At 34.7% G+C, this 19,355-nt stretch overlaps 1 protein-coding gene across 1 annotated transcript in view; it reads right to left on the reverse strand.

The window, feature by feature from the left end:
* Positions 1-19,355, reverse strand: part of KIAA0825 (KIAA0825 ortholog) — a 212,225-nt gene that overhangs the window by 121,413 nt on the left and 71,457 nt on the right. The window contains exons 12-15 of the mRNA XM_088533752.1: positions 18,114-18,227; positions 11,340-11,479; positions 3,262-3,456; positions 1,613-1,846 (exon numbers count right to left, since the gene is read on the reverse strand). Coding sequence (XP_088389878.1) covers positions 1,613-1,846; positions 3,262-3,456; positions 11,340-11,479; positions 18,114-18,227 — 683 coding nt within the window. The remainder of the gene's footprint in view (positions 1-1,612; positions 1,847-3,261; positions 3,457-11,339; positions 11,480-18,113; positions 18,228-19,355) is intronic.

Genomic DNA, 19,355 nt, shown 5'->3' on the forward strand with positions numbered 1-19,355 from the left:
GAAAATATGCTGTTGAAAAAACAAGGCGTATTAAAATTAAAATTAAAACAAAAAGATGGTAAAAAAAAGTCAGTCGTGTTCTAGGTGTCACATAGAATCCTTAAGGTTGGAAGTGACCTCTAGAGATCATCTAGTCCAACCCCCCTGCACACGCAGGGACACCTAGAGCACGTGGCACAGGACTGCATCCAAGCGGGTTTTGAAAATCTCCAGAGAAGGAGACTCCACAACCTCTCTGGGCAGCCTGTTCCAGTGCTCTGTCACTCTCACTGGTAAGAAAGTTTTCCTCAAGTTCCTGTGGAACTTTTAGTGCTTCAGTTTACGGCCATAACCTCTAGTTCTGTCAGTGGCCACCAGTGAAAAGAGGCCAGCACCATCCTCCTCACTGCCTCCCTTGAGGTACTTATAGACACTGATCAGGTCCCCTCTCAGCCTTCTCTTCTCCAGGCTGAACAGGCCCAGCTCCCTCAGCCTCTCCTCATAGGGCAGATGTTCCAGGCCCCTGATCATCCTTGTAGCTCTGCACTGGACTCTCTCCAGCAGCTCCACATCCCTCTTGTACTGTGGGGCCCAGAACTGGACATAGTTCTACATAACCATATACTTCATAAGCACATAACCAATTAATCTTTAAAACTAAGCAAGTTAGCCAACATACTTAACCTCTTAGCTAGTTCTATGAGTTTAATCTTAGCAATAGCCTAAAATTATCACACAAGTTCCAGACTAAACTTGATCTGCTTAGTCAGATTGGAATATAAGTGGAATGACCATACAGACAGCTGCACAAACACGCATCAAGATGCTGAAAAAAAGGCATATATAAAGGAATCATGGATTGAAGTCGAGACATAGTAAAGCAGGCTTGACCAAAATCCACCAAAATCGAAACTTCATGCCAGAATACATTACAGTAGCGTATACTCTACTGAAAATAACTCAGGCAATATTTTGGTGGCAGCAAGTCTGTGGTGAAATTTTTGCAAAGTTTAACATTTTAATGTGATGAAGTTACGTAGGCAAAGTAGGTTACGAAAGCAAATAGCAGAAACCATCTTTACATCTGATCCCCTTCAAAATATTTCCTATTATATATATATATATATATATAATCTGTGTTTCTTCAGTGACTGCTTCAACAATGAAGCATCAGCAAATTCACTACCAGGGTTAGTGTTATTCAAATATAAATTGTTTCATTGTGAAGTTAAGATGAGTTAGGATGCTACAAGTTTGTACCACTGAGGCAAACACATGTCTAAATTTGGGCACCATCATTAAAAAGATGATTATAGGAAGAATTAGTTACAGCCACTAATGTAAGAGCATAGACATTATTTGCTCTGTCTTGAATCCCACAATACTACTTTCATGTAGTAAAACACTTAAGTACTACTAATATTTTTTGGAAAAACTTGGTTATGTGTGCAAGGGTGTAAACCTCAAGAAAGTGGTATTGAATTGTAACATGAGAAATCCATTTTATTTAAAGTATGTTTGAAAATAATTTTGCTTATTATCAAATTCTAACACTCATGAATCCTACTTGTTCATCTTTCATGTATAACAAACATTTATGACAAACTCATATAACAGTATAATTTTCACCTACATTTCCCAGATTCTTTCCTCTTCATTTCCCGAGGTGTATAATTCCATTCCTTTGGAACTGTTTTCAGTAAACTTTCAGGAACTATTTGCTTGTGCTGATACGTTCCATAGTTTTCTGTTGCCTCCCATGAATGCATCAGAGAAATTATCTGCTTCACTATACCCTTAACTGAATTAATCAAAGTCATCTTCAAGTATTTGATAATCTCTGGCTCTGTTTCACCACAACTGGAAACTTCAGAAGAAAAAAACATATTAAATATTCAGTAAGTGTATAGACATTTGTGTACATCTGTTTCAGAAAGATGAGTTTTGGAAACCTTGAGGAAACAAAAGTAACAATGTAGTAATTCATAACAACTTACTCAGGACTTCTAGTCTGTTACAAATCAAAGAAATAGCACTAAGCAAAACCATGTAGCACGTACAGATTAATAAGGTACTGGAAAATGTGATAAATGAATTTATTTCCTTCTTCCTTGTTTCTCTACATAAAATTTCTCAGTGTAACTTACTCAGACTGCTGTGTTCCTTTTATGTGAAGCACATTTATTATTTGTTAGGCTTCAATGAGACAAGAAGATACACTTATTTATCTCTATCTCCTTGTTTTCAACAGTAGTAATAAAGTTGCATGTTAGCTAACCAATCTGGTTTATTAGAGAACAACAAAGGAAAATGGATATTTTGCCAACAAAAATGTATAAAAGTGTATCACCAGAAACATAGCTTGTTATCAGAGACGGCACATTGAAAATGGAACATTTTAAATGCAGTTAGACTGCATTTAAAGACATTAGAAAGACTATTAACCTTCTCCACATTCTTAAAATCACAAAGAATCAACGATTTTCTCTGAGAAGAAGAAAATATATTTAAAAAAAGGAAAGAAAAAGAGTAGAACAGGGGAACATTATGGTGGAGGCCTCAATAACTTATGGTAAAGGCAGATGTAGAACACAGTACCTACCTGAAGTATCGAGATATTCTCAATGAATCTCAAAAGAAAAGTACTAATGCAGCAGTTGTCAGAGAGGACACAGATTTATTTCAACTGGTTTCCCACTAAGGTCCTTTGCCCTAACTTTTGCTTGTTTGTACTGGTGTGCGTTTAGCCATCCTCCTTTTCAGGCTGAATCCTGCCTTTTTTTGGAGAGCAGCATTCACTGTAATCATGACGGGAGCTCTCCATCTTCATGGAGAATTCGGATTTGCATGCCTGATGACAGCACAGTCCATCAGAATATTTCTGCCTCAAAGGGAGCCCTTGCTTTTTCTTCCACTCTAATCATTTCCCATTTTAAGATACTTGCAAAAGTTTGGAACTCTTAATTGCTCATGGGAAAAGAATTTGTATGCATGGATGAGCTACAGAAATTATCTGCTGCAAACCTGCTGGTAAAACACTTTGGTAAAACGCTGGCAAATCAGCCTCCTGGTCTACCACACTGCTTTATAACCTCTATTCTGCAAAACTTACATCATGCCTATAACATTCTGATAGCTCTAAACACTTTGGTTATAATTTTGAAGTAACACCATTTGAAGTAACCGTCATTTCATCTAACTTATTAAGTAAAAATTATTTGCAGTGCCTGTCTGAAAAGTAATGAGGTTTAACATCAGATTAAAATAAGTATTAATGAATACCTGTCATATTACACAAGGAATCCCACAGATGCTCCTTTTCCATGTAGGTCTCAAAAGCAATGCCAAGTGATTTGGGTGATAAAATACAGGAAGACAGTACACTGAAGATTGCTTCAATCAGAGTAGGCTCTTTGGTACTTGTTTTCTGTTCTAAGAAAGAATTTTGTTCGGAATCGGAATTCAACACTTCATTTCCTTCAAAATAAGAAAAAACATGATTATCATAATTTCCAAAGAAGGTCATAATAAGTCATAAATATTAGCAATGGACAGCATTAACCAAAACAAACTGAAAATTGTATCTGAATAATAATTCAAAAAACAATAATACTTGCAGATACTGAAATCTGATCTTGCTCTGAACAATGATATTTGACTGTTTTACTGAAATATATATAGTCATTGAAAAGCTCTTCAAGTATGCTTGCAAACTATGGAATATACCGATTTTAATTCAAAAAAACAGTATATAATTTGAAGTTGATTATTAAATATTAGTCAGAGGAAACTATACTATTTTTGTAGAAACAAAACAAAAATTTAACACATGCTAAAGTCCTCTTATCAATAAATTAATAACATGAAACAATGGAAATAAATTTGGATGTATAAACTAAAAAAAGTAATCGCCCCCCAAAACACATTGAATTTCCTTGTTTTTCAGCATAAGAGAAAATTCAGAAATAAGTTGCCCTGATCCCTGGTAAGTTACAGCCATTTATGCTTTTAAAGATAAGTGATGATTCTGATAAATGTGATTGATACTCACCCACATAACATATATTTCTATTTTTTTCATAATCATTATAAAACATTCTCTCAGTTGAAGAATAATGATATGTTTAAACCTCTCTTTGAACCAGAGTAACTCAGTGACTTTGACTTTTGCTAGTATATATTTCTGGAATACACTTTTGATGCTAATAATCATAACGAATAACCAGAGACAGAACAAGTTATAATACTTTTTCATTAACATTTTTATTTTTTAAAGAAAATTAAAAAAAAATAAATTAGATACAATTCTATGTGAAATGCCATCATTTTCTGCCACTTTGGCTGCCTATAACTTCAGCATCTCTATAGGAGAAAGAGGGAGAGCTCAGTTTCTAGACTGCTTGTTTCTAGTTGATTCATCATTGTTCAATGGTGTCTGTGACCTGAAATTAAGCCTAATTTTCCTTTACGACGGTATTGCAGAGTATATCTCACTCATAATTTATTTTTAGCCTTACTAATAAGTTTTCCACTACAAATAACTTTAGAAAAATTGAAAGAAGTATAAAAGAATTCTGAAAAGGGTTACACATAGCTTCTTATAGCTACTATATGAACTGTACAAATATTTTGCTTCTAAGCAAAGATGTCTATAAATCAAGAAACACATTCTGAGGATAAACACAGCAACAAATACATGCTTTAATCAGCCTTTTCCTATTTCACCCCAAAGTAAATGTATAAGAATAAAGACCCTTCAAAGCTCAAGTAGTATCAGTATTCTGACTGATAAAACTGGTATGATAGCTTCAGATAGTTTAAAGGTTTAGCTAGTTGATCAGTATAGCTGGTTAAATATTTTGAATTAGGAATCTACAGAAAGATAGGTAGAATTTTCTTCTGTTAATTCTTTTTTTCTTTAACACTTACTAGCTTACCTGTCATAACATTAAATATTCATCTTAGCTTGAATTTCCAATACAGACGTGTTGTTAATCATCACGTAAGGACAGTATTTATACGACAGGCATGACACGCTCATGCTTCCCACTACATATTTCTCTTTTTTTTTTTTTCCCCGAACCACTACATCTGTATACCAAAAGCTAATCTGTGAAGCTAAAGCTTCAACAGGCAGCTCAAAGGACATGCTTCTTTGTTTTTTTAGTATGGATATATAAGTAACTTTAGTACCTGCTTAAGAAAATTTGTCATTTGTTATTCCTATATGCAACTACATTTTCCATATGTAGAGAGGATGCCATAATAAACACACATGATCATTATTATTAAAATCAAATATCTTTATGAGAAAAGCAGATGTTTTGAAAATTTTGCAATTAATAGATATGCTTTAAAACAGTCATGATGCAACAATCTTCCTTTGCCAAAATAATGTGCATAATCTCTATGGATGGTACTATATATTAAAAACGGATCTTTAAAGAGACAAGATTACACATATAATTTATCTGTATTTCTTTTCTATTGACTTAAACATCTGCCAGTAGCTTGCTGACATTATCACACTGATACAGCTCTTCAGCTACCAGGTTAGTCCTAAAATGTATCTTACAAAATTCAGAGAATCTTCTTTTTATTGACTCTATTGACTCTTTTCATTGACTTCTTCCTTCCTAATGAACCCTTAAAAGACAGGGAAACTATGAACAGCTATGCTGTCTTTTTTGACCAAAATAAGTAGTAAAAATTCTACTTTCTTCAGGCTGCTTTAGTTAAGTAAAGAAACTGATGATGGAACAAGTTCCCATATAGTTCTTTTATTTGCTAAGAACACAGAATTTCTGTTTTCTTGGTAATTTAAATAACAGGAGCCAATGAGAATAGAAAGAATGCAAAAAGGATGTATTTGCAGTGTTTATAGGATTAAACCTCTTTCAGTAGGAACTCCATGCTGCTTGCCTCTTTGGGCTATGTTCTCAGAGCTTCTTCTATCATTTACTTGTATTCCTTTTCGGTTACTGTACTTGTCTGCTATACAGACACACCTCTCCACTGCAATTCTCCTGTCAGGCTTGATAGCTAGAATCTATTGTAACTTTGAAAGTGTTTTTATATTGGCAGAAAGTCTATTTTGTTATTTATTTATTCCAAAATAGAATTTAAGATCACCTTTATCTTGAATGAAATGTAGGTCTTTATCTCACCTATTTGAGTTTAGTAAAATCCATATATAATATATATAGTATATAATTGTATATAATATAATAATATAATATTCCCCATATTAGCTGCCATCTATGAACCCGTTGATTCCTAAACTTTTAAAAATACAAAAAAAAGGAAGTATGTAACAAACTTTAGATCATTTGACCTTAGCTATTAATATATCAGCAAACTAGTACTCTGTGTATATATCATTAATCCCAAATGATTTTACTCTCATTCAACCTTCTTTAGATTTTTTCTCCCTGAACAATTTCTTTCTGAACATCTGGGAAGAAGCTTCCATTAATGAATCCCTGGGTTAATTGCTTATGTGAAATCTGTCTACTTGGGTCAAATAGAAAATTCATCACTATCATAATCCCTCCAGCTTTGCTTTTAATGGGTAATATAATATGCTGGAATCCTGGCATGCTGATAGCCAAAAGTTGATGGGACAATATTGAATTAAGGCTTATGGTCACACTACATTCTTTGTATTACCCCATGTATTGGGATCAACACTGAACAAGTTCTTTCAGACCTGTTTACTCTTTTCTTTAGCTCATCCTTTGGAAGTGATCAAAAGGAACAGGATATCTGAGGTCCCTTTGCTATGATCCTTCTGGTAAGAACTATAATAACAGTAAATCAGTAAACCCTCTACCCTTTTACCACATTGGTTACACCAGTATGGTTATTAATGACAGTTTTGGTCAAACTGGTATTTTGAGGAGAAACCACCTTCAAAAACATTTCCGAATCTTATGATGTTCAGCCATAATTATACATTTTGAATTCATGTAGAAGCTAGTAAAACCTTTCCGTTGCTCTAGAGCCTCACACAAGCCTATATTTAACCTCACTGCATGATCCAGAAACATCTGGAGGAGAAAGCCATCTCTTCACAAGCACAAAAATTCCTCCAAGAGATTATTTCTTGCTCTTCAAATATGGACAGAGTTGCAGATGAAAAGCCCAAGCTCTGTCTCAAAACAAAACACACAGCCTTGCATGTCCATCTTGTCCCTATCTGTCCCCAAATCCATTTGTCCCTGAATGTACTTTCCCCGAACTGTCTTTCTGAACTATGGCACTAACACTTTTTTTAGCCTGGGAGGCCATGTCTCAGGATTCCCAAATCCAGTGAGTTATTTCAAGAAAGCATAAAGGTAATCAGCTTCAAGCACCTTAAACATAAATTTTAAAATTGCTTTACATATTTTGCCAATGACAGGAATTCTATATAGAGACAATTTATTTGGAGAACAAACATTTTCTTCTGTAATAACTCACTACTGTGACCAAAAATTTGCCTGAGTCATAAGCAAGGTCAGCTGGTAAAGCTGCCACTTTGCATTCTTGTTTTAGGTAAGTTACAGAAAATCAGTGCCATTTACCTTAAGATGCTATGGCAGATAGAGAGCTCACAAGAGAAACAGAACTGAGGTGGATTAAAGAGATTTCTCTTTCTCAACTTGATATATATATATATCAAGTTGTTCGTCTTGGCAAAAATTCATTTATAGTAATGCCGTCTTAGATAACTCTTCATTATCTGTTAGTGCCTAGGGAGTTAGTTGGTACTGCACGGCATTTTTTCTTTCTTACCAGAAGTTCCCTCCCTCAACTGATTATGCATTTTTAAGTGCTTTTTGAAACAACTCACATTTCCTTGGGTTCAGTTTCATATTTCAGCTTCATACTTATCACAGAACGCTTGCAAATGTCACTACCAGTTCTTGTTTCCAAGCTTTAGCAAGGGCTAGGATATCACCTACGTGCAACTATACAGGCTATATGATAGCTTTTTCTGTTAGTCTCTGAAAGATGCATTGTACAAGTCAAAAATATTTGGTTAAGCTGCCAAAGGTCCTGTCCTGCTCTGAAAGCAGTTTTATCCCAGTCTACTTCCATGTGACAGTATTCTGTTTTAAAGATTACTGCAGAATATGAAGTTAAATCTCTTGTGTGTTCATTGTAATAAATAAGAATTCTCTAAGGGGACTTAATTTCACTTTCTATTACCCAAAATGAATCTGGTACTATCATCTCTTAAATGAAAGTGGACTAAGGACTGAATGAAGGCCTTGGATGTATACTGCTGCTGATTTCTCCATTATCTCCTTATGTACTTTTGGTTAATGGTGAGTTTTGACTGAATAGGTTGGTTCTCCTTAGCACTGATCTTGTGCTGGGCCTGTATAGTTCAGCACAGCTACTACTTTTTGCTTTATTATATGAAGCATAGTTCCTGAGGAAAAAAAAAAGACTCTCAAATGAGAAGCCATAGATTGTTCTGCAGACATGATGCACATTTAGAGCAAGTCTGGCAAAAATCCCTTTTCACCCTTCCTTTGTCTTAACCAGCATCTGCTGGATTTAATAACTCATATTATGCAAAAACACTTATCTTTATTCGTCCAATATTTGTTGCTTGTCAGAATAATCCATTTCTGTTTCATATTCATGAATGATAAAGTAATTCTGATAAAAATATCCCCCAAGAAAACTGCAAAACTATTTATTTTGTCGAAAAGTTAACTAAATATTTGCTATCTTCATTATTTCTTCCTGCAGCAGGGAAAGGTCTCAGATCTTTCCCTTACTCAGGAATATGTCTCAGAAGAAAATTATTAAGTGCTGAACATATAGAAAACCACTCCAGGCATTTGTAACACTACAAATAGATGTAATTCAATACACCTAGGCTATCTAGACTTCCAGTCTCCCAGTTTAAGTTACAGAGATCTGAATATATCCTTTTTTCTTTTTTTTAAATGTGTTTTCCCTAGTTGCTTCACTCACATCACACAAGTAAGCAGTTTAGTTCTGGATCAACTGTACTACTTTTTGTTTGATCTAATAACTTTATATTTGATGATTTTACTTTTTCTGTACATTTCCTGTTGTACATAAATTCACAAAACTCCAAATTCTGTCATCTCCTGTGACAGACTTAAACAAAAACTTTGAGGTGAGAGGTATGTCCAAAGTTTGTCGCTTAAAGTTTGGATCTTTTCTACTTCTGAACCTAAAAGACAGACTTAAGCACTTGTTATGTTTTATCCTGGTTTAATTTTATAATGTTAATTTTGTGAGTACATTCTCTTCAAACTACCAGCATTTGCTTGAACTACTTCCCTTTTCCTACTATTTCCAAAGTAGTTACCTTGAACCACTCTTCCTAATACTAACAACTTAAGCTTGTAAACTAAATCCATATCTCATACAAAAATATAAGGAAATGATTGAAAACCTTGCATTTCATAAATATATGCTATAGAACTAGCCTTACTAGACTCATGGCAAGTTCATGATTCATCTTCATGTTCATCATTACTATATTCCTTTAGTGCACTGCTATCACAAATATTCCAAGTTCCATAGTATCCCTTAATGGGCTTTTTCCTGATCTTTGATCTGATATTCACCATGAGGCAACATGAGAACCATTAAATGGAGAACAATAAAATTAAATGCACTTGTATGATACCTGCTATAGGCATCCCAAAGATTTGCCATAATCCAAATAATCACAATTGCTAAGTAAAACCCATTTGTATATAAGTAGTCTTTTAAAAAGAACTCTTACCTACTGGTCTTATTTTGAAAGAGAGAAGAACTGATTGTAAAATAAAGAAAAATGTAAGCAGACTTTTCCTATTTAAAAATTTCTTACCATCTAGAATTAAATACTGGGCTTAAATAGTGAGCTGTTTTGTTATCACTAGGACCAATCACTCAAAACCTACAACAAACTCTTTCTGTTTTTACACAGAATTGTATGCATTACAAAATGTTACTGTTAATGGCTACAGAATTATAAATCACTGGAATTGTTTTACCCTGCTGAACAGAAGAATCCCAAACCATCATTGCTATGCATTAGTGCATGGCTATTATTAGTGCAACTTTTCTTGTACTGTAATAAAAAACAGCTCATATCATCAAGAACATTTTAGCTCATATAGCAGCACAAGCAAAGCTGCATAGAGGCAAATGGTGTCTGATAAATGTACTTTTCATCTGTAATATATAGTTTTAAAGCTTCATTTAAAGCTTCATTTTCTACCAAATTAATGATGTACAGAATACAACTACTTTACTATTAGCCAATTAATCCCATCAAAACGAATCTAAAAGACAGATCATTGAAAGTTTCAACTTTATCTAAAGTAAAAGTTTATTCATATCAGTGTATCTCCACCTCTCTAAATAGCCTAATTTCTAACTCAAAGTAGTACGTAATTCCCTGAAGCTCAAGAGGTGGATCAGTCAGTAGATTAACATACTCTGTCACTTCATCCATTTGATAATTTAAGCAGCAGTGAAATTCAATGCTGGATAGCGCTAGTGTAAGAATATGATCCTGATCAAACATTTGTCAGTCTTTGTAAAATATGACAGGTAAGTGAATGAACGCAGTGCAGTTCTCAGTAAGATGCATGACAGAGGTTGAAACAATGGTGTACTCTGACAAATGTTAGGCCACTTTAAAATGACAGAATTAAATTATTTAATACTATGTGGAGCTAATTGTTTGTTTGCTAACTAGCGGGGATTCCTTTGCTAAAGATAGGAACAGAGACTCGCATTCAAAATGGCTAAAAAAGTAGTTACGTCAAACAGCCAACTATACCATAAACTTTTCCACAATCTCATCACTTCATTTGAAAATTATTAAAATGAAAGATATGTTAACAACACTGTTTCAAACATAAGGTTAGCAGAATTTAAAAAAAAACACTTGTAGAACCTTTTTTGTTTTTTTTCTTATATAATGACATAAAATTTAAAGGTATTAACATGAGAAAGTGCAAAAAAGTACTTCGAGAACACGCCAAGAAACATACACATAATTAAGCAAAGCCTCTAAAATTTTTAGCAAAAGCAAAGCCACAGTATTAAAGATCTGTTAAGCTCAAATTCATTTGGACTGTTTCGCACTTATAAGAGCATGGTTATTAAACTCTTGCCTGTTCTTGAACTACAAACGCTCACAGACTGACTGCAAAGTTTTCTCATTAAAAAGTGAAAAATCTTTCTTTTTTCCTATTCAAGAAGTGCCCTAGTGCTAACTGAATGGCTACTGATACACAATATTGGTGGACGAACTTCCCTCAATATCTGAGTATTAAAAATTCGCGTTTCTCCTTGATATTCTTACAGGAATAAATAGTATAAATACTTACTTGAACTCCTCAATAAGATTCTCACTAGGAGACAATCATGATGTAGCAATGTTTCCAAAAGCAAGTTCAAATTACAGTATGGTTGGGATAAGAGCAGTTTCAGCTGACCCTGGGCTGCCATTTCTCTGACTGATGGAGTCCTTTCAAAATGTAAGATAAAGAGAGAATAACATAGTTAATTTAGCTATGAAATTAATATCCTTAAAGCACAGATGTAGTGCTAACTCCTTTAAATGTCAATCCCCCCCAGATTACTCTGAAAATGCTTTCATGCTTGCTTACTTTAAGGCAGCTCAGGGACGGAATTACATTTAATCTCAACTAGCTAAAAGCAAATTAACATTTGGTACCCTGCCAAAGTTAAAACTGATATAAAGCAACCTCACATCTCTCACACAGCTATGTTTTTCTATGAGGCAAAAAAAGGGTGCCTGAATAAATTTGAGGATATTATTTTTCAGTTGGCTATTACATTACTTGTTTGGAAAGAGCTCTGAAATGTCCTAAATGAATGAAGTATCTGAAGGTGATAAATAACAGAAGAAGGAGAATTTTCCAAGATGATGCAAGAAGTGCATAAGGATGAACAATTCCTACATGTCCTGAAAAATCCACCTGAATTACTGGATTCTTTGGGACATTGCTTTGCCAGCAGTGAGGCATGAGAAAGTGCAGTATGGACTCATTACTTTCTAAGGAAATAGTTTGTCATCTCTTTTTCTGTTTTTTTGTTTCCATGTTTTGCAAAAGATTAGGTTTCCAAACAGAAATATCCATCCAAGGGCTTCCTCTGTGCTCGGTCAATCACTCAACAGCAAGACTCAAGCAGGAATAACCAAAATGATGGTGAATTTTTATTTCAATTCAATAAAACCTTTTTAACCTCTGTAAGAAACCTCTTTTTCACTTCCCTCTTTGGTACATCTGAGAAGCTTCACATCTCCCCCAGTCAGTCCTCTCACTGTGCATTTGCCTTCTCATAACCTGGGACCCAAAAGGGCGCAGATTCCCCAAAAGCTACCTCTCCGCAGGGACATGCATGAGGTAAGTCTGTGGCTGATGGCAAAGAGGGTGTTCATCTGTCCACCAAAGCTCCTATTGCTCCTGTCATTGCAGACTGGAAGATCTACAAGCTGTTAATACATGTTTCCCAAGTCACTAACACAGAAGGCAGTCAGTCCCGTATTAAAACGGTGGGACAGGAGAAGGCATTCAAGAGTGCTCTCAGAAAATGCAGTCTTCTCCCTCGGGAAAAGAGATTCCCTCAATTTTAATCTACATCAAATGGACTTCTAAAATCAGCTTTTCAGACGCTGCCTGCAAGGATCCTGCAAGGAGAGATGGAGAAAGATTTTTTTTTTCCAGAGGCCAAACGATGACAGGTTATATCTCAACCACAGTGATAAGATCTCCATATCTCATCTTTGAGGGGCAGCAGGTAAGGATGAAAGAAATGGCTCTGGTAAAATGGCTTGGCATTGCTCTTCCTTCTGCTGCCACTCAGAAAGCTATAAGAAGACTGGCAGCAAATCAGGAATAAGGTAAAGAGCCAGAATATCCATCAGAGTTTAAATTTTATTCCCCAGCTATTATTTCTGGGGAATATTCAGTATTTTTGTTCTGTAGAGTAGAGAGAAAATCTTCAGCCTTTGCTAAAGATCCCTATATATGAGTTTTCCCACTGGGATGAAAAATGGCACAATAGGCAAATAATTCCTTAATCAATAAATGAATCCACGAAAAATGATTTTTAGCTTGTCTGGAAAAGTAGACTTTTTTTTTATAGGAAAGTTTACCAATAGCAGTTTAGAAAGTCTGACTCTGACTGAAACTGAAAGTCAGTTGCATTTGAATAAACAAATGCATTTTTTTCCAAGTGCAAACTATTGATTTTATTAGAGAAGGTTATACCAATGATGTTGTAAGTTAACGACGTGTTCTAAAGCTTGCTACGATGATACACAAAAACATACTTTCCCCTCAAATTTATATGTTTTCCTGATGTGAAACTTTGCAAAGGAAGGTTTTTATGACTGTTGTATTTATTACTTTGTTTTTCTTTAGACATTTTTAACAGGAGGTTTTCAAAATTGGGCTGTGGGTAAAATTTTTTGAAAGCCGATTCTTCATTACCAACTGACATTTAAGACAATTTTATATTTCTATAAGATTTTGAGGGTTCCTAAATTTCACTTGATGGTCAGCCATGATATTTATTCATTTGACTACAAGTTTCTGCAACAATAGTTGCTAACACTGAAAGTTTATGCACTGCATATGTAAGCTTCACGCACATAAATTTAACATGCTCAAGTGTAAAAACTACACACGCACCAACGCATAAACTCTACAGGCATAAAGTTTCTCTCCCAGTACACACATAGCACCTTCAGTATCAGCTAGAGCCTCCTTCATCAGGAGAGACATTTTCCTGCCAGACTAGAAAAGGATTTATATGCATCTGCACATAAACTTTATGTGCCATTTATATGCAGCCATTGGAACAGAACTAAAACGGGTTTGTGTGGTTGTTCCATGTTTCTGAGACCACCTGACTGCCGAGTGTACCACAGACTGCCTCTGCACAAAACAAACCACACAACTGAGAAATAACTGCACAAAAGCCTACACTGCCCACACTAACCTCTAGCTTAGTCTTTTATATATGTATTTCCATTACAAAAAAAAAAAGAAAAAAAGATCCTGCAAGGCATTTTAGAGGCAAACTAAGAATAGCAAAAGTTTCCACAACTTCCTCTCCCATCAGCACTTTTATACTACAGTATTATGTCAAATTTTTACTGTCAAGAAACTGCTCCTTGGCACACACCTTGGCATGTGCCATTATAACAGTGAGGTAAAATTGCCTAATCCCTCCCAGGCATTAAGTGCAATGAAAATTCATGCACATCTTTTTAGGTAATTCCCAAAAGTGTAGGACTGTCTTGACAATGCCATTTTCATGTAGGAGCACATACTACATTCTAATAGTATTTATGAAAGTATGCATGTAAATCATGATGGAACTTGCAGCTAAAATAACATTTCCATATTTAAAATCTACAGTACAAACCTCTTAAGAATGTAAAGCATTATTTAATAGAATAAATGTTCAAGACTACTTATAAATCCCAAAACTCTAATCTATGTCAAGCCCTGATTAGTAATTACCAATTGAAGTTTAAATTCAAACTGGTACTATTACCGAGATCAAGTGATCTGGAGTAGATCAAACTCAATATTTGTATGTGTAACCTTTGTAAATTCAACATTTCACTAATTCAGTTTCAGAGCTAGTTTCACTGTATTAATCTTCTTGCTTAAATTCTACATGTTCTCAAGTCTAATAAGGTCATTCATTGCCTTCAAAATGTAAGAAAAGGGACAAGCTTGGTCAATTAGATTTATGAAGGATAATATTTTAAGTGGCTTTAGAGTTAAATGTCATTTTTAGAATATTTGAGTTGAAATAAAACTCGTCTGTCATTGACCAGATGGGAAGTTATCATGTTGTAATATACACCAGTTCTTGGCTCTTTAAGCCTCTTGCAAATTGAAATGTACAATGGTGTGACTCACTCAGAGGAAAAATAAAATATAGCAGACATTCCCTACAGCCATCGAGCTAGCACCAATAAATGCACTAAGGAGTTTTGTAACGTGCATATGGAGAGGCATATGTTCTCTCATCCTTGTAGCTCAGTACTAGTGAAAATAAGACTAGCCTCATAAAAAGCAACAAAAGGTGAAGTACATATAAATATCACACATAAGTGTTCAGTTTTGTACAGCAGCAGAAAAAACACAGCTCTCTGATGTTCAAAAGGTATAAATATAAACCCCAAATAAAGAACAACTGAAATGAACCACAAGCAAATATTAACATAAATATTAACATATTTATCTAATTAAGCAACTATTTCACCCGTATCCAAGATAAAAAATAAAACAAATATTTTAACAAATTTTAACAAATAAAAGTTAGACCATTAATTTACAACAATGATAAAGATGTTTATGTCTAATAGATAAAACAGACTGTAGCCTTATACAGACATCAGAAGTGATGTAGTAAAACAGGTTGCATAATAAAGATTTATGCAAAAACATTTCAGAGACTAGTAAAAGTTTTTCTTGAAATATCAGGGGAAATCTAGAAGTCTAAAAAAAATCAAATACGTAATACAGTTACAATTACACTGGCTTAGCGTTTTCAGAATTAAATTAGAATTTAGGCAGTCTCAGCTAGGACCTTTACAATGGTATAGGCTTTCAGTTTTTTTTAAGGAGAGCAAGTGAATACAATCATATTTTTATCATGCATAAAAAGTAAAAGCATAACATGACCCAGGACAAATTAGGATCCTCTGATGGGATAGTTTTCTGCGATGTTTAAAAATAAGCTTTTTTTTCTAATATTCCGAATACCACACTGGGAAAAAAAAAAAGCTTCTACAACATAGATATGCTGTGTAAAATATTGTTAACAAAATTGTGACACCTCAGAATATGTGCTTCCAGTTACATTACTTATTTAATACACAGGTTCTTTCACTGATTTTCTGAGCAGCTTAAAGTTATATTGTTAAAATAGGATATTAAATATTTTACTAAAGTACTTCACTTATCGCTAGGACAGCACAGATGGCTTTATATATATGGCTAATGTCGTTGCACAGGCACACTATCTGTATTACCTCTGGGATAAGCTTTCTCATTTATTTCATGTTTTTCCCACACAAATCTGATAATGAAGTGGTGTTCAGGAAGATATATATTTCTTCATATTTCTTTCATCCAGTGAAAATACGCCAGTTTTAAATAGTACTGGAATAGCTCCTACTATTTATTCAAGACAAAAATGTCTAAATAGCACCCATTAAAACTTAATTCTACCTCAGAAAAGAGTATTCAGTCAATGACTGAAGTGGTTCCAGCATTTCCTTTATATCCCTGCAGACAGTACTTGGTCAGAAAATTCATCATCCAAAACTTGTAATTCACAGTCTAATTTAAACTTTGAATACTGCCCTTGAATGAAGGGATCAAAAAGCTCAAAACTGTCTTTCTTTAGACTGGGAAGTAGTAAGTCCTTAATCAAGCATAAATATCCCAAGAAATAGAAACAGAGTAGATCCCTGTCCAAGGGACTGTGCAGTCCTTCCTTTCTGATCTTTTCTCCTGCCCTTTCTCTCCATCCATACTTGTCCTTTAAAACCAGTGGCAAATTTCATTGAAATTCGTTTGAGAGGTAGAGACACTACAAACACAGGACATTCTAAACTGTACGAAAAATTACTATATCTAGCAGGGATAGATATCTACTGTCTCAGTTCACTGTGTTTGGCATTTCAGTTAGCCTGACAGGGCACATAAAAGTGACTCGGTCACAGCATCTATCGCGTCTTGCTCTGGGGCTATCAGAGATCCTAGAGAAGGAGATAACAATATTGCTGACAAGAAGAGGGCTGTGGAAGTGAGGGCTGGGAAAGGTGACAGGATGTTTTGCACAGCAAGGGGTAAAAGGGGTAAAATCATAAGAAATATGTTACTGTGATGGGGATGCTGACGGTCTATATCACATCGGTATTCATTTAGGCCAAGCTCATATAATAACGAAATACTCTTAAATATACAGATGCCTTTTTTTTCATCAGAAAATGCAAAGAGAATACTCAAGCCCAGCTTCTCATGAAAAACAGAAAGCAAAAAACACTCAGGAAACAACTTTTGCAGAGGAGGAGGAGGTGAAAGGGTTAGGAGAGGATTGACACTGCTGTGGGAGTGCTTCAGGTTCAAAATTAGAAAAGGAATGACAGCACAGCTGGTAGCATATGCCTCATATGTAACTTACCATTATATACAGTGACACAGAAAGAGAAACTAAACTTTTGCCTCTAATCAGGCAGTAATCCCCGAAAAAAATCAACTATGACCAAGACTTCTATTTTCAATGAGCTATTTATATATCAAACCTTTTTTTTTTTTTAAACCAACAATCATAAACAGAAAGACTTGTATTTTTTTTCTCCCTTTTAATTATTATTCTTTGAAAACTGCACCTGTGCTGAGCTAAATTATTGTCAACAGCTATTCCTTAATTAAAGCAAAAAACCTTGAAGATAATTCAAACGTCAAACATAATTAATTTACTGGCAAAAAACTGTGTACCATTTTTAATATGACCTTTCTTAGAGATGTTTTAAGTGTAAAGATTAGGGAAACTTGCAATGAATTTTTAAAAATCCTACTATATTGTTTCATCAGAATATTAACTGAACATTGTGCCACTGTGTCAGAATATTTGACAGATATTGATTACGCCCTATGAGGAAAGGCAGGGAGAGCTGGGCCTGTTCAGCTTGAAGAAGAGAAGGCTGAGAGGTGACCTAATTGGTGTCTGTAATAAGTACCTCAAGGGAGGCAGTGAGGAGGATGGTGCTGGCCTCTCTTCATTGGTGGCCACTGACAGAACTAGAGGTAATGGCCACAAACTGAAGCACCAAAAGTTCCACAGGAACTTAAGGAAAAATTTCTTAACAGTGAGGGTGCCAGAGCACTGGAACAGGCTGCCCAGAGAGGTTGTGGAGTCTCCTTCTCTGGAGATCTTCAAAACCCGCTGGGACGCAGTCCTGTGCCATGTGCTCTAGGTGACCCTGCGTGTGCAGGGGGGTTGGACTAGATGACCTCTAGAGGTCCCTTCCAACCTCAAGCATTCTGTGATTCTATGACTATCTGTTACTTCAAATAGAACAGTTAACATTAAATACTCACTTCAGTAAGGAAGAACAGGATGACGGTATGCAAGATAACCAGTATAATGGATGATTAAAGATTTCTTTTGAAAAGTCTTGAGAAGGAGGCTCACCAGAACTGTTCAGAAATGTCCTGAAGAAGGAGAAAAAAAGAATTAAAAAAGAATAACTGAATTAAATAAAAGACTGAAAATCGCTTAGGATCACTAGTATTAAACATATAGGCATGTACACATAATTGCAAAGGTATTATATTATTTTAAATTTCTTTTCACATCTTTACACTTTTTTTGCAACTTAGTTTCTAGCACTGTCAACAACTGTTGAAGCATAGTTTTTTTAATCTATCTGTTCTTACATAGCATGTTTTCAAACTATGACCAAAGACACATTGAATAAGCAAGTCACTTTTCAAACACTCATTTCTGTTGCCTTTTTCCTTCTATTTAATACAGGCACCATATTATCAATACTTTGACCATAATGAAAAGTAAAGCATCTTTTGAAATAATAATAATTTATCTTTTGCAAAAGACATGCAATGAGACCAGATTTTGCATTAAACCAGAAAGAAAGAAAGAAAAAAAAAACTGTGTCAAACTTCCCTTTTTTACTGGCTTGCAAGGGAGAAAACACTAGTTGAAATGTCTGTAGTTTTCAAATATAAGGACCAATGAAGAATCAGATATGCTATTTAAAGCTACTCCTCTATCTCTCTTTTCTAGAGGATGGAAGAGGCAAAAAATATATGGCTCTTATAATGATATGCATATGATTATATGCATATAATCAACATTAATGACAAAATCATATTCTTTCTCATCACCTGAAATGTTTTTTTTCTTTACAGGAAACATCATTTCCTGCAAGAATGCACATCAGTAAGGAGGGAGAATTACTTACATTCATGAAATTATGCATCCTACAAGGAGAAGACAATAGATTTGTGTAGGAATCTAATAATAAAAGACTATCTTGTCTACAGATAGTTCATGAACCATTTTAGAGATTTCTAGGCAAGAACAGTTTCTTAGCAGTCTCTTAATGACAAGGACAAGGCAGACTTTTGGACTCCAAAGCCTAGAACATCTTTATGCAAATTTTGAAGCTGACACATAGATGATATGATAGCTTTAAAGCTTGTATAAATATAAGAACAACTGAAAATATTATTTAAAAAGCAGTGTCTAACAATAAATCAAAATCCTTGCTGCCAGCAGCTCTTAGTGTCCTCTGCTGGCTATTTAATTCTTGCCAGGAA

This window comes from Tinamus guttatus, unplaced genomic scaffold (assembly GCF_059628265.1).
Source record: "Tinamus guttatus ecotype Peru unplaced genomic scaffold, ASM5962826v1 Tinamus_guttatus_pri_ptg000517l, whole genome shotgun sequence".
NCBI classification, from domain to species: Eukaryota; Metazoa; Chordata; class Aves; order Tinamiformes; family Tinamidae; genus Tinamus; species Tinamus guttatus.